Genomic DNA, 13,785 nt, shown 5'->3' with positions numbered 1-13,785 from the left:
GGGGGGGGGGTCGGGCTGAGGCGGGCGTGCTGATTGGTCCGGCTGGGATTAGGTCATCGCTAGCAGGTTCGAGCGGCCCGGACGCCGGCGGGGCGGCCGAGGCTGCTGTGAGAGGGCGCTCGAGGCTGCTGGAGAGCGAACAGGCGAAGGAGGCGGGGAGGCGGCGGCCGCTCTCGCTCGCCTGCTCGCTCTCTTCCCGGCACCGCTGCGGGTCCGTCGCTACTCTTCCTGCCCGTCAGCCGCTCCGTGGCGCGCCGGCGGAGCAGCCGCCCCTCGGCCGGGTACCCCCTCGGGTCAGGAGTCCTGCGCGCCGGCGGACACCGCGCGGAGGGCGAGCCGGCGCCACACCTGTGGAGCCGGCGGGCGTCGGGGGTCCCGGCCGGGGTCCCGCCGCGTGCGTGCTTGGGACTGCGGGCCTCCCGGGCCCTGGGGGAGGCGCGCCCCCCGGCTCGGCGACGCGGGCACTATGGGGCTCCCCGCGCTCGAATTCAGCGACTGCTGCCTCGACAGCCCGCACTTCCGAGAGACGCTCAAGTCGCACGAAGCGGAGCTGGACAAGACCAACAAATTCATCAAGGAGCTCATCAAGGACGGGAAGTCACTCATCAGCGCGCTCAAGAGTGAGTGTCCCGAGCCCGGCGGGGATGGGGCCCTGAGGCGGCAGGGCCGTCGGGTGGCTCTTGGCCCTGGGCGTCCGCGCCCCGGCGGCTGCCGTTCCGCCCCGGGGGCACTGAGGGACGGCTGTAGACGCCTACAGTGGGGCGAGGAGGGTCCGTAGGATGGGCGACCCAGCCGCAGGCGACGAGGAAGGGGACCGGCCGCCCGGCCGTTGGCGTTCTGGGCTGGCTGGGAGGTGACAGAGCGCGAACTGTGCTCTGGAGCACGGCGGCTGTGTGTGCGCGGCACACAGGTGTCCCGGGAGTGAGCCGCCGGTGCCTCGCGCGCCGCACCCCGTTGGGAAACGCCATCGCGTCCACCACTCCGGCTCCCTTGGGGGAACAGTGGCTCACCCCTGGCTGCCCAGCCGGGGAAGCCGAACGTGCCCTGCCAAGGGGGCGCTGCCTCCCCTCAGGAAAAGGCGGCTCCTAATTGCCTCGCTCTCTCTGCGCCAGCCTGCCCGGGGCCGCCGGGTTCTCCGAAAGGCACGGGCGCTGCTAGGGAAGGGCTGGGTGCAATGGTCGGTTAGCTCGCGGATCTGGGCAGTAGTGGCAGCCAGTAACCCAGGGCCGCGTACGTGTGCAGGTTCTGATTCTTGTGTTTAGCAGAAGGTGACAGGGGTGGGAGTACAGCATCAGAGTGTTCCTTTACTCTAAACTGTGGGCGACGGTTTAAAAATAGAACGAACATATCCTGACTCTCTCCGTCTCCGCTCCCTCGCTCTCCTTTTTACCTCTCCCATTATCCTTGAAAACTCAAAAGGTTTTGAGGGAATGTCCTCCGGCCTCCCTCAGAAAGCAGAAGTTTAAGCTCATCCCTCAAGATTCTGGAGCCTTTTGTGAAACCATTTTTACTTATTTCCTTTTGGTGGGGGTGGGGGTGGAGAAATGAGATTTGCATTGTGTATATAGTTTTCCCTTGACTTTTGCAGAGCCAGAGGGTTTCTCCTGGCCAAACAAGAGTGTTCTAGGGATGAGCTCCTTGGATTGTGAGGTCGTTTTTGGTGCCTTTTCAGTCTGCCCATTTAAAAATAGTTTGGGCCATCTTTTAGTTTTGAAAATCAGGAAGGAGATGAAGGAAGATAGTGGAACTGTCTTTGTCCTTACTTTTCCTGCCTGTGTGATGGATTTCTTAGTAGGTGATACCTCTCAGCTAAGACAGGTTGCATTGACTGGGTGGAGTCCTACCTGTGAAAATTGTTCCCAGGCCTCTTGAAAGGAGACATCCAGAAGTCAAGTGCCTGAGATGTCATTTTGTGATCCTGTTGCTTCTAAAAATGAAAAGGGAGATAATGGAACTCCAGGACAGCAGTTGCCAGTCTTTCGGGGGTGAAATACACATAAAATTGTGGTGTGATGAGGTTCCTCAGAGATAGGGTCTCTGATGACCTGAAACCTATGAATAACTCATCCTTTCTCTGTGACCATCCTTGGTTCAGGAACACTCCACCCCTGGTTTGGAGTAAGTTAAGAGCTGCCTTATAGATTGGGCCCACGAATTTTGATTGAATCTCGGGCTGGGTTTAATTGGGCTTCTGCTGTATTCAGCAAACATATGGAGTGCCTGCTGTGTGCTAGGTACTGCCCTGGGCCCTGTCCATGTAGCAGTGAATATTCTGTTGCCCCTGTGGCTACGGAGACTGACTCCTTGCCAGTGAATTATCTCATGTTATTCATTTTACAAATGAGAACACAGGCTTGGTGGAGTCACTAGTCCAGAGCCACGCAGCTCCAGCAGTGGGGCCTAGTTTTGAACCCCTGCATGGTCTGAGCCAGAGTCGGAGTTCCTGCTAATACAGAGCTCTTAATCCTTTCCCACCCTGCTTACCCAGAATGGACCCCTGGACCAAGCCTGCTAGAATTTGGAAACTGCATTTATATGTCTGTCTCGAGATGAGCAGGGGGCATTTGTGTGAGTGGAAATTTATTTGCCTGCTACTATTTTTTTGGCAGGGGTAAGAATTCCTTGGGTATAATGCAGTGATAGGGTTTAAGAATTATTTAAGTTGTCCAGTGGAATGGAGCAGCACTGTAACTTGGGGGAAAGACTAGTAAGGAACTAAACGTTCTAATCTCTGTACATCCAGTTATATGTATTAACTATACTCTTTGCTACTATTACTTGAATAGGTCATGTGTGACTTCTTCAGTGGGAAGGGTGGTGTTGATCACTCTTTCCAAGATTTCAGGCGTTCCATTTTCATTAGGTGCTTGCTACAGTATGTATTACTATCTTAGTATATTTGTGTAGTATTTTTCTTCTGTTCATCTTTCTCACTACTGAAAATGTAAAGTTAGTGTTTTTAAAACGAATTTCTCAAAATAAATGCATAATTATATAAATAACCCTGGTTTAGATGATTTACAGTCTTTTCCAGCTATAAAATTTTATGGTTTTATTTTATAATTAGTATTCAGACCTTTGGGTTTAGGTTTCCTTCATGTGTTAATCTGAGGCAATAAAACTAGCCTCTTGGGATTGCCAAAGTTCAGCTAGATTACTGTTATTACTACTTCTATGCATGAAGAAACTGAGGATCCGAGAGGTCAGTAACCTGCTCAAGGTGACAAGGCAGTTCAGTGTATTTGAACCCAAGTTGTCTGATTCCAAAGCCTGTGCCCTTAACCCTGAGGCAAAACTGTTGTTTAGGTCACTTGTCTCATGAATCCCCTTGAGAATTTAATAAACAAATAACCCCCTTCAAGTTTTTCCTTGGAGTCCAAGCCTCTGGGCTGGATGCATAGAAGATAAACAATAAAATATTTGCGACCTACCTTGGTGACTTTCAGTTTTCTTCTGTCCTGATTTGTCCAGGTCTTTTCTGTGGGTGCCCATATGCCCCAGGATTCATTCCATGCCCTGATGAATCAGTGTTTCAGTTGGGAGGATTTGTATGTTCAAGACTTTCTGTTTTCTGTAGAGATGGTAGAAGCTTGAGATGAAGTTCAGACTTGTAGAATTAAGTTTTAACATTTCCTGGGTTCGAATCTTAACCCCATCACTTACTGGTTGACTCTGGGCAAGACACAGAACCTGAGCTCCTCCTGTGTTAAATGGTAGTAGCCACCCTGATCTTCTAGTGTTGTGAGGACTAAATGAATTAGTGCTTGTAAAGAAAGCACTTAGCTTGGACCGTGGTGCATAGCACTGCTCATTTGCTGGTAGCTATAATCATCTTCCAGCATTCAAAGTTGTCAGGACTCAGAGCAAAAGTTAGTAAGAGCAGAGATATATTTTTTGGTTTGGGTACAGGGAGTTAGGCTTATGCCTTCTTTATAACTTATACAGTTGTGTATGTATTAACCACTGGTGGGAAAAATTCTGGTAATCTGTTTGTATGATGTGGTTATGCCAAAAAAGTTCCACAAGTTAAAAAGAAAAGAAAAGAAAAAAAAGCAAGTCTCCCAACATACTTCCTGTTCCTAATAACATTTTGGTTATTTAAATTTTCAACCTTCTTAATAGATTAACATACCTCCTCAGTGGCTGGGCTGGCTGCCTCTCACTCTCCTGCCTTGCAGAAAAAGCTTGCAGAATGCTTTGGACTTCATGGCTGGTCTCATGGACTCTGTGGCAAACCAAATGTGGTTTCATAGAAGTGAAAGTGAATTAGGCCTTTGGTTTTGAGGAGTGGTATGGGATTTCAGGAACTCTTTCTTTCCATCTTGAGAGTTGACTTATGGACTTGTTGCTGTAAATTTGGCTTCTGCTTTCTAAGATAGAATGAATACCCTTATTCTGATAGTCTAAGGTGGGAAGGTTGGGGCAAAATTTCAAAATTTAAAAATATCAACTCTTTTAAGGTGTAATTCACCCTACCATATAGTTCACCCACTTACAGAATGCAATTTAGAGGTTTTTAGTACATTCATAGAATTGTGCAGTAATCCCCACAATCAGTCTCAGTACATTTCCATCACCTCAAAAGGCATCTGATTCCTATTGGCAGTCATTCCCCATTTTCTCCCAGCTCCCCCCTACCCCTGTCCCCAACCCTTGTCAACCATGAATGTATTTTCAGTCTTTATAGATTTGCCTATTCCGAACATCACAGGTGCAATTTTAATATTTTCCTTCCAGGTGGTGGTGACCAACTTTAGGAACAGAATTTTTCATTGGAATTTCAGGTAGAAGACCTTTGAATCCATAAGTTGCTCTTCTTCAGGGGGTTTAACTGGGGTGAGATCCCAAAGATGGAACCAAGTCCCAGGGCTGGGAGAAGCCCAGGTGTGGTTTTGTGTTTCAAATCCATGAGTAGGGAGTGGATTAGTTCTGGTTCATGGTACTGTGATGTATACAGAGGAGACCAAGATAAAACTAAGAATCTAGCCCCTTCCCTCTGTGAACCCTCATTCAACTTGGGCAGGGTATGTGATGCTCCATAAAGCCTTACTTTGGGGTCTTATCCTGCTGGGTGACATACAAAATGAAGTAAATGTGTTTATATTTCTGTAGTTGAGCCTGTAGTATTCATGAGACTTTTTGGAGATGATGTGCTTTTGTTTATTGAGCACTTACCAAGTGTCTGTTCCTTTGCCAAATGTCCACATTGTCTCATTAGTCCTTACCACTGTCCTGTGAGATGAAAACTCTTATTTTTCTGTAGTTTAGAGTTGGGTAACTTATCTAAGGTCACATAGCTAGGAAGTTGTGTAACCAGGTTTTGAACCTGGCAATAGACTGTGGGGTCTTCTCTTGAACATGCCTCTTCTTTGCCTTCAGTGACCATACTGATACTGAAGATGCAAATTCTTCATAAATCTAGACCCCGAAAGGAGAAGCAAGCAGCAGGTGCTAGATTAAGTGGAAATACTGCCCCAGCGGTTTTTCAGACTCTCAGACCTGGGTAGGCAAAGAATAGCTAGTACTTTGTATTGTGCTTTGGAGTTTTGTGTTTCTTTCTATCATAGGATTAAGGAACCATTTAGACTAGAATGACAGATGAGGGTGTCTGGCTATTTCTTGGCTTTATATAACAATAGGGTTCCCCTGGAGAAGCACTGAGTGATTGCTTATCAGTGTTTTTTTAAAGTAATTTTTAAAATGTACTTTTATAGCATTAATTTTTAATTAAAAAATTTTAAATTGAGGTATCATTGACATATAACTTTGTATTAGTTTCAGGGGTACAACGTGATTCTGTATTTGTGTATGTTGTGAATGATCACCATAATACATCTAATTAACATCTGTCCCTATACAGTTACAATTTTTTTTCTTATGATGAGAACTTTTAAGATCCACTCTCAACAACTTTCAAACATATGCTACATTATTGTTAACTATAGTCAATATGCTGTATGTTGCATCCCATGATTTATTTATTTTATAACTGGAAGTGATTCTCTTTTAGCTGAGTAATAAAGCATCAAACAGGAAGACCAGAAACCTATTCCCTGGTTTGATTTGGTAAGATAAATGATTTATCCTCATTGCTCATTAAAACAAGTAAAAAAAAAAAAAAGATCATTATCAAGAGTTGCATGCTTTATTTTTTCTTTTTTGAATTTATTATTTTTTGTAAGAGTTGCATGCTTGAAATCATGTTACATTTTTGTAGTGCTTGAGGATTTGGCATAGGCTTTTTGCATTAGTGAGATGAGCCCTTCATTCAAATGGCCTCCCAAAGAATGTTCATTGCCAACCTGCTTGTTTAGGAGTAATTATATTACTTACAAAATCCTAATAAGACAAATGGGTATGGAGTTAGGTAGCAAAAAGGTTTTCCCAGTTCCTTTGTTTGCTTTAGCACCTTGCCAATAAAAGGGAAAAAAAGGGCCTTTCCTAATTATTTGTAAATGGTGGTAATTTCTAATATTGACATTTGGAATATTACTCATACAAATGTAAATGACAGTAAATTATATCCAAACACGATTTTGTAGTTTTTATATAACATTGACTTAAAAAAAAAAGTTCTTCCACTTTAATCCATTCTGTTCTCTATGGTTGAATAAACTGCATCTAATCATAGTTCTCAATCTCCTGACAAAGGTTTAAGGTCCCTCTTATAGTTAATAGACTATATTTTTAGGGCAGTCTTAGGTTTATAGAACAATTGGGTGGAAAGTATAGTGAGTTCCCATATAGCCCTACACACCTGTTCTCTATTTCCCTATTTTTTTTTTAAGTTTTTATTTATTTGTTTGAGAGAGAGAGCATGAGCAGGGGCAGGGGAGAGGGAGAAGCAGGCTCCCTGCTGAGCAGGGAGCCCGAAGCAGGGCTCCATCCCAGGACCCTGAGATCACAACCCGAGCTTAACCAGCTGAGCCACCCAGTTCCCCTCTGTTTTCCCCTCTTATTGATGTCTTACACTAGTGTGGTGCATTTGTTACAGTAGTGATATAGTGATATTAACTAAAGTCCATAGTTTATATTAGGGTTCACTCTTTGTGCTTTATATTCTCTGGGTTTTGATAAATGTTTAATAACGTGTATTGGCCATTGCAGCAGCATACAGAATAGTTCTACTGCCCTAAAAATCCCCTTGTTCACTTACTCATTCCTGTGCCCCTATTCTTGGCAAACACTGCTCTTTTTACTATTTCCCTAGTTTTGCCTTTTCCAAAATGTCATATATTGTGCTTAGGAGCATAGGGTGTTTAGCCTTTTCAGATTGGCTTCTTTCATTTAGCAATATGCATTTAAGATTCCTGCATGTCTTTTTGTGGCTTGATTGCTCATTTCTTTTTATCACTGACAAATATTCCTTTGTCTGGATGTACCATATGAATGTATCCATTTATTTATTGAAGGGCATCTTGGTTGCTTCCAAATTTGGGCTGTTATGAATAAAGCTGATAGAAACATTTGTCTGTAGGTGTGTGAACATAGGTTTTCAGCTCATTTGAGTAAATACCAAGGAGGACAACTGCTGGATCATATGGTAAGAGTATGTCCAGTTTTGTAAGAAAGTGCTAAACTGGGGCTCCTGGGTGGTGTTTTAAGAGTCTGTCTTCAGCTTGGGTCATGATCTCAGGGTCATGGAATTGAGTCCTGCGTCCTGCTCCCTGCTGGGCGGGGAGTCTGCTTCTCCCTCTCCTCCTCCCCTCTGTTCATGCACACACTCGTGTGCATGCTCTCTCTCGCACTCTCTTGTCTTGCGCATGCATGCTCGCTCTCAAATAAATAAAGTCTTAAAAAAAAAAAACCCACTAAACTGTCTTTCAAAATGTTGTACCGTTTTGCCTTCCCAGGGGCAAAGAATGAGCATTCCTGTTGCTCTAAGACTTCACCAGAATTTGGTGTTGTCAGTGTTTTGGATTTAGCCATTGTAACAGGCATGTAGTGTTGTCTTGCTGGTTTTTAAATTTGTGGTTCCCGAATAACACGATGTAGAGCATCTTTCCATATGTATTATTTGCCAGCTGTGTATCATCTTTGGTGAGGTGTCTGTTCAGATCTTTTGCCCATTTTTTACCTGGGTTGTTGAGGGTTTTGTTTTGTTTTTGTGGTGAAGTATACATAACACACAATTTACCACTTCAACCTTCTGTAGGCGTACACTTCTTGGTGTTCAGTACATTCATGGTGTTATGTATCCAGCTGTGCGGTCACTTTCCAGAACTTTCTCATTATCCCAAACTGAAACCCTATACCTACTAAACAATAACCCTTATTCTCCCCTTCCTCCAGTACCCGGTAACCTCTGTTTTACTTTCTTTTTCTATGAATTTGACTACTCTGAGTACTTCATATTAGTGGAGTGATACAGTATTTGTCCTTTCGTGTCTGGTTTATTTCACTTAGCCTAATGTCTTCAAGGTTTCTCCATGTTGTAGCATGTGCCAGAATTTCGTTCCTTTTTGTGGTTGAATATCTTATTTGTTGGGCTTTGATTACCAACAGCTATCATTAAGAAAGACGGTTCTTTCTCCTTTAAAATATAAAAAGCTTTTTTTCCTGCTCTTCATTTTCTTCTATGACAAAATAATCACTAGAAGTTGGGATTGACCTACCAGTTTATCATGAGTACCTCTCATGAACATGATGTTTATGGTTATTCCTTTCTTTAAATATTTATTTATTTTAGAGAGAGAGTGAGCGAGCACAAGCAGGAGGGGCAGGGAGAGGGAGAGGGAATCTCAAGCTGACTCCACGTTGAGAGCAGAGCCTGATAGGCACTCAATCTCATGACGCTGAGATCATGACCTGAGCTGAAACCAAGAGTCAGATGCTTAACTGACTGTGCTACCCAGGCACCCCTATGACTATTCCTTTTAAAATAGCCATTTGTTGTAGGTCAGTCTGTTTTGGGGCAGTTGTTTTTGTTTTAAAAGTTTTATTGAATTAGAAGATTCACCAGTTTTAAGTGTACATTCCATTCATTTGTTGTTTACAGAATTATGTAACCGTCACCCCATTCCAGTTTTACAACATTTCTGTCACCCCAAAAAGGCCTTTTTATTCTTAACTCAAGCCTCAGACAACCACTTATCTCCTTTTTCCTGTCTCTGTAGGTATTTCTTCTATGAAAATCTAGGTTGAATGGAATCATACTATATGTGGTCTTGTGCATCTGGCTTCTTTCAGTTAGTGGAGTGTTTTTAGATTAATCCATGTGGTAGCATGTGTCAGTGGTTCCTTTTTATTGTTGAAGAGTATTCCGTTTTGTAAATTGTACTTTATTCATTCACCATTTGATGGACATTTGGGTTCTCATTTTTGGCTCTTATGAATGATGCTGTAATGAAGATTTGCGTACATGTCTTTGTATGGACATAGGTTTTCATTTCTTATTTCATTTCTTATGTAGGAGTAGAATTGCTAGGTTGTATGGTAAACTTAGGTTTAGTTTTTTAAAAGCCTGCCAAACTGTTTTCCACAGCAGGGACATCCTTTTAAATTCCCATCAGGTTTTACGAGGGTTCCAATTTCTTTACATTATCACCAGTACTTGTTATTGTCTGCCTTTTTAACGCAGCCATCCTAGTGGGTGTGAAGTGCTTAATTCTGGTTTAAAGTTTCATTTCCCTTTTGACTAATGATGGTGAGCATATTTTTATGTGCTTATTGACCACTGGTACATTTTCTTTGCTGAAATGTCTATTTAGATTTTTGGGGGGGGGGCAGTGTTTTATGTCTTAGATTTTTCCCTTTACTTTGTCCCATAAAACTTTTGATGATAAGCGAACAGCATTCAGTATATTTTCTCCATGTGTCCTCATTTGGGGATTTTTTGCTTCTATTTGTTTAACCTCAGATGCATTTGACTGCTCACTTTTAGGATGTCAGGGCTTAGCAGGCTGAATTTCAGGTTTTTGCTTTTCTAAGGCCGGCAGCATCCCTCTGGGCAGAGGCCCCAGGCTGGACTTCCTAATTCTGGTCATACTGGTGTTAATGATCACGTACTAAGCTAATGATCACAAGCCCCATGAATTGATGAAATGAGAATGGGCCAGGGAGGAACAGTAATCACAACTGAGCTGTTGGGGAAAGGAACTCATGAAAGTGATTTTGTTATCCTGTCAAGGCCATTGCATTTTAAAAAGCTAGCCAAGGGAAGGATTCCAGTATGAAGCTAATAACAAAGTGGCTTTGCTAGATTTAAATTTCTGACTGACCTTAGTTTTGATTTTTAAAATTATAACCCAGTGTGTTTCAAATGATACATTTTTTGCTGTGAAAGGAAGACTTTCATTTAACAAATATGGAGCCCTGCTCTGCTCGTAGCATGTCTTCCAAGCCCTAGAGTAACAGTTTTTAGGGTGGCAGTAACAGGTGCAGAAGTCATAAGGTGGGAGAGTGCATGGGGTGTCGAAGACCAGCAGGGAAGCCAGTATGGTTGGAGAACAGTGATGGCAAATGAACGGGGAGTGAGTCCAGGAGCCAGGCTATGGTCTGAGTCCCAGAAAGGACTTGGTGTTTCATTCTAAGTGTGGTGGAAAGCCATGGGAGGTTGTGATGTGATCCTGCTTGTGTTTTTGAGAGATCCTTGGGCTGCTGTGGAGAATAGATACAGTGGGGCAAGAATGGAGGCAAGGAGACCAGTTAGGAGCTGTTGTAACAGGGGAGGTAAGAGGTAGTGGCAGCTTGGGCTAGGTGGCAGCACTGGAGATGGTGGTGTTTTAAAGTAGAGTCCACAGGATTTCCCGTTTAATAGGATTTAGGCTATGAGAGAAAAGAGTAAAGTCAAGAATGATTCAAATGTTTTGGCTAGAGCAGTTATGTGAATGATGGTGCTGTTTTCTGAAATGAAGACGATTTGGGGATGATGATGTTTGGCGGGGGGAAATTAACAATATAAATGAATGAATGACCTAAGTTTATAGTGTAAAGATGAGAAAAAGTACACAGTTTATTCATGAATACATTCTTTTAAGAGCATCAGAGTATGGACGTATACAAAGAACCCACTTTCCTGACTTAACCAACTGCCAACTTTTTTTTCCCCTTGTCTTTTTTTTGTGCATATTTGTTTTTTTCTTCATAAATGGGATTATATTATATGAATTATTCTCTGTTTTGCTTTTCTGGTTAATACTATGACTTAGAGCTCTTCTGCGTCAGTACCTGTACATAGTACATTCTTTTTTTTCTTTTGTCCTTCCTTCCTCTCTCTTTCCCCCTTCCTCCCTCCCTCCTTCCCTCTTTCTTTCTTTCTTTCTTTCTTTCTTTCTTTCTTTCTTTCTTTCTTTCTTTCTTTCTTTCAGTAGGCTCCACACCCAGCTTGGGGCTTGAACTCACGACCCTGAGATCAGGAGTCAGATGCTCTACCAACTGAGCCAGCAAAATGCCCCATAGTACGTTCTTTTTAATGACTGCAGAGAGTTCTGCTGTGTGGATATACCATAGCTTATTTACCTACTCTCCTCTTGAAAGATATTTGGATTGTCTCAGTTTTTCACTAATAGAGAAAGTGCTGCGGGGATCATTTGCACACCTACCTTTGTGTGTAGCTTCCAGTATTTCCGTGGGAGAAAAGATTCCTAGGATTCTTGAATATTCCTGGAAGTTTTCCTCCATATGGAATTGTTGCCAACCTTCAAGTTTTACAGTCTCTTTGATATCTGTTGTTCAGGTCCTTTGTGTCCGTCCACGAGGTCAGTTTATATTTGTCTTGTGCTCTTTCGAGTGTGTTAGATTATCTTTCTGAAACTTCACCTTTTCCTTAAATTGGAAGCATCCTTAACAGAAAAGGTCCATGGGATGCCTGGGTGGCTCTGTTGGTTAAGTGTCTGCCCTTGGCTTGGGTCATGATCCCCAGGTGCTGGGATCGAGTCCCGTGTCGGGCTCTCTGCTCATCGGGGAGCCTGCTTCTCCCTCTCCCTCTGCCTGCTGCTCCCCCTGCTTGTGCTCTCTCTCTGTCAAATAAATGAATAAAATCTTAAAAAAAAAAAAAAACCAAAAACAAAATAGGCCTTTCTGTTAGGCACTGACATAGATTCTAAAAGAACCAGGGCATGGTGAAAAAAAAAAATCGTGTGTGTATGTGTGTGTGTGTGGGGGGTGGAATTGGAAGAGAGAGAGAGATTACAATTAATTGGCTGTGTCCTAATTAGCTTTGGACCTGTCCAGTATGTTTTCTGAGCTCTAGGTTCTTAGGGATAAAATGGGAGAGGGGATGGGGCTTTGTCTGTATTTAATAGGCTAGTCCGAGCTCAAATATCAGGGACCAAGGAGGAAATCACATTTGCTAGGGTGAGAAAAACAGCATTAGTGGCCAGAAGAATGTTTACAAATTTGAGTCACTGGGATTTACACATTTCTGTAGACACCCAGCGTGGAGAAATAGAGGAAATATTGAGGAAAGCAGCTTGGCAGTGTGGGCCAGAAGCTGTCACGGCGTGTTTACATCTGGCTCATTTCACCTTGGTTGGAAGGCACAGAATGCTTCAGAGGGTGAGCTTGGAGGCTGGGCAGTTGCCTACTATATTTAGAAAAAGGAGATTCCTGAGGTTAGAGTGGTCTCTGTGTGTGTGCGTTTTCTTTGCCAGATGGACAAAGGTTTTAGGGGCTTGGGAAATCTGGACCAATCATTGTTAACTAGCTGGCTTCTCTGGGCCAAGCCAGTAGCTGCACTTTGACTCCTGCTGCTGCCACAAAAGAAAAGCCAAAGTAAACCCCATTTTACATGGTTTGTAAAGACATTACAGGTAAATTTCAAAGCTCATATGATCTTGCTATCAGCTGTGCTCTTACGTTTACTCTAGGCTAATTTGAACACTCTGAATCTATGAACTGGCTCCTCCTGTGAGAGTTTAGATAGATTTCCAGGTAGGCTGAGTTAGCTTGAGGTAGTTTCTGTGCCATGAAGACTGTCAAGCACATAGAACTAAAACCTTAACAGAGTCTTGACTGAGTATGTCGTTATTGCACTTTGGGTCAGGTGTAGAAAATGATTATAAGTTGAGCAAATAAACTAAAATTAGAAAGGTGTTTTTACTTTAATTCTTACCTATATTTCTTTTAGAAAGGTTTAACTAAGTAGGTAATAACTTTATATGGTGCATAGTTCAAGAGGGGGCAAAAAGGAATACGAGTGTCCCTACAATTCCTCCTGCCTCCTGATCCCAAGTTCTTGTACTGGAGGCAACATTTTACCATTTCTTGTGAATTTTTCAGACAAAATTTATGCATATGCCAGCAAATACATATTTATATATTTTTCGGTAGCCTGCCATATGCACTATTTTGCATAGATTTGCATATTGCACAGTTTTAATGTATTTTAGATCTTATTGTACATTGGTACATATAGAGCTACTCATTTTTAGCATTACATTGTACTCCATTGAATGGATATGACATAGTTCATTTAACCAATCTCCTAATAATAGGTATTTAGATGATTTCCAGCTGTTTACTATTACCAGAACATTTTGGTACCTGTCATGGGCACTTCAGTGAGCAGGTCTGTAGGACGAATCCTAGAAATGGAGCTGCTGGGCTAAAGGGTATGTACAGTTTTTATTTTGATAAATATCCCACAGGAGTGTTTCTGGAAAGTTCTGAGTGAAGTGAATTTTATAAATCATGATTTTAGTGTAGGAAGGAAACTCACGAGTTTATTACTTACTAAGTAGCCTCTGCAATTAAACAATGCTTAGAGTTTTCTCCATTTTCTTACTGCCCAATCTGTACATAGTGTTGATTCTGGGTGTAAAAGCCACAACAAAATCTTTCCCT

At 42.8% G+C, this 13,785-nt stretch overlaps 1 protein-coding gene across 2 annotated transcripts in view; it reads left to right on the top strand.

Annotated features, from left to right (window-relative positions):
- Positions 1-118: 118 nt before the first annotated feature.
- ARHGAP26 (Rho GTPase activating protein 26) overlaps positions 119-13,785 on the top strand; it is a 413,878-nt gene continuing 400,211 nt past the window's right edge. Inside the window, exon 1 of one of the 2 annotated variants that reach the window (XM_040622289.1) lies at positions 119-620. In XM_040622289.1, coding sequence (XP_040478223.1) covers positions 467-620 — 154 coding nt within the window. In that variant the 5' untranslated portion in view covers positions 119-466. The remainder of the gene's footprint in view (positions 621-13,785) is intronic. The other variant, XM_040622290.1, reaches the window with a different exon arrangement.

Source organism: Ursus maritimus, unplaced genomic scaffold (assembly GCF_017311325.1).
Source record: "Ursus maritimus isolate PB19 unplaced genomic scaffold, ASM1731132v1 scaffold_5, whole genome shotgun sequence".
NCBI lineage: Eukaryota > Metazoa > Chordata > Mammalia > Carnivora > Ursidae > Ursus > Ursus maritimus.
This window is presented reverse-complemented; position numbering and strand designations above follow the sequence as displayed.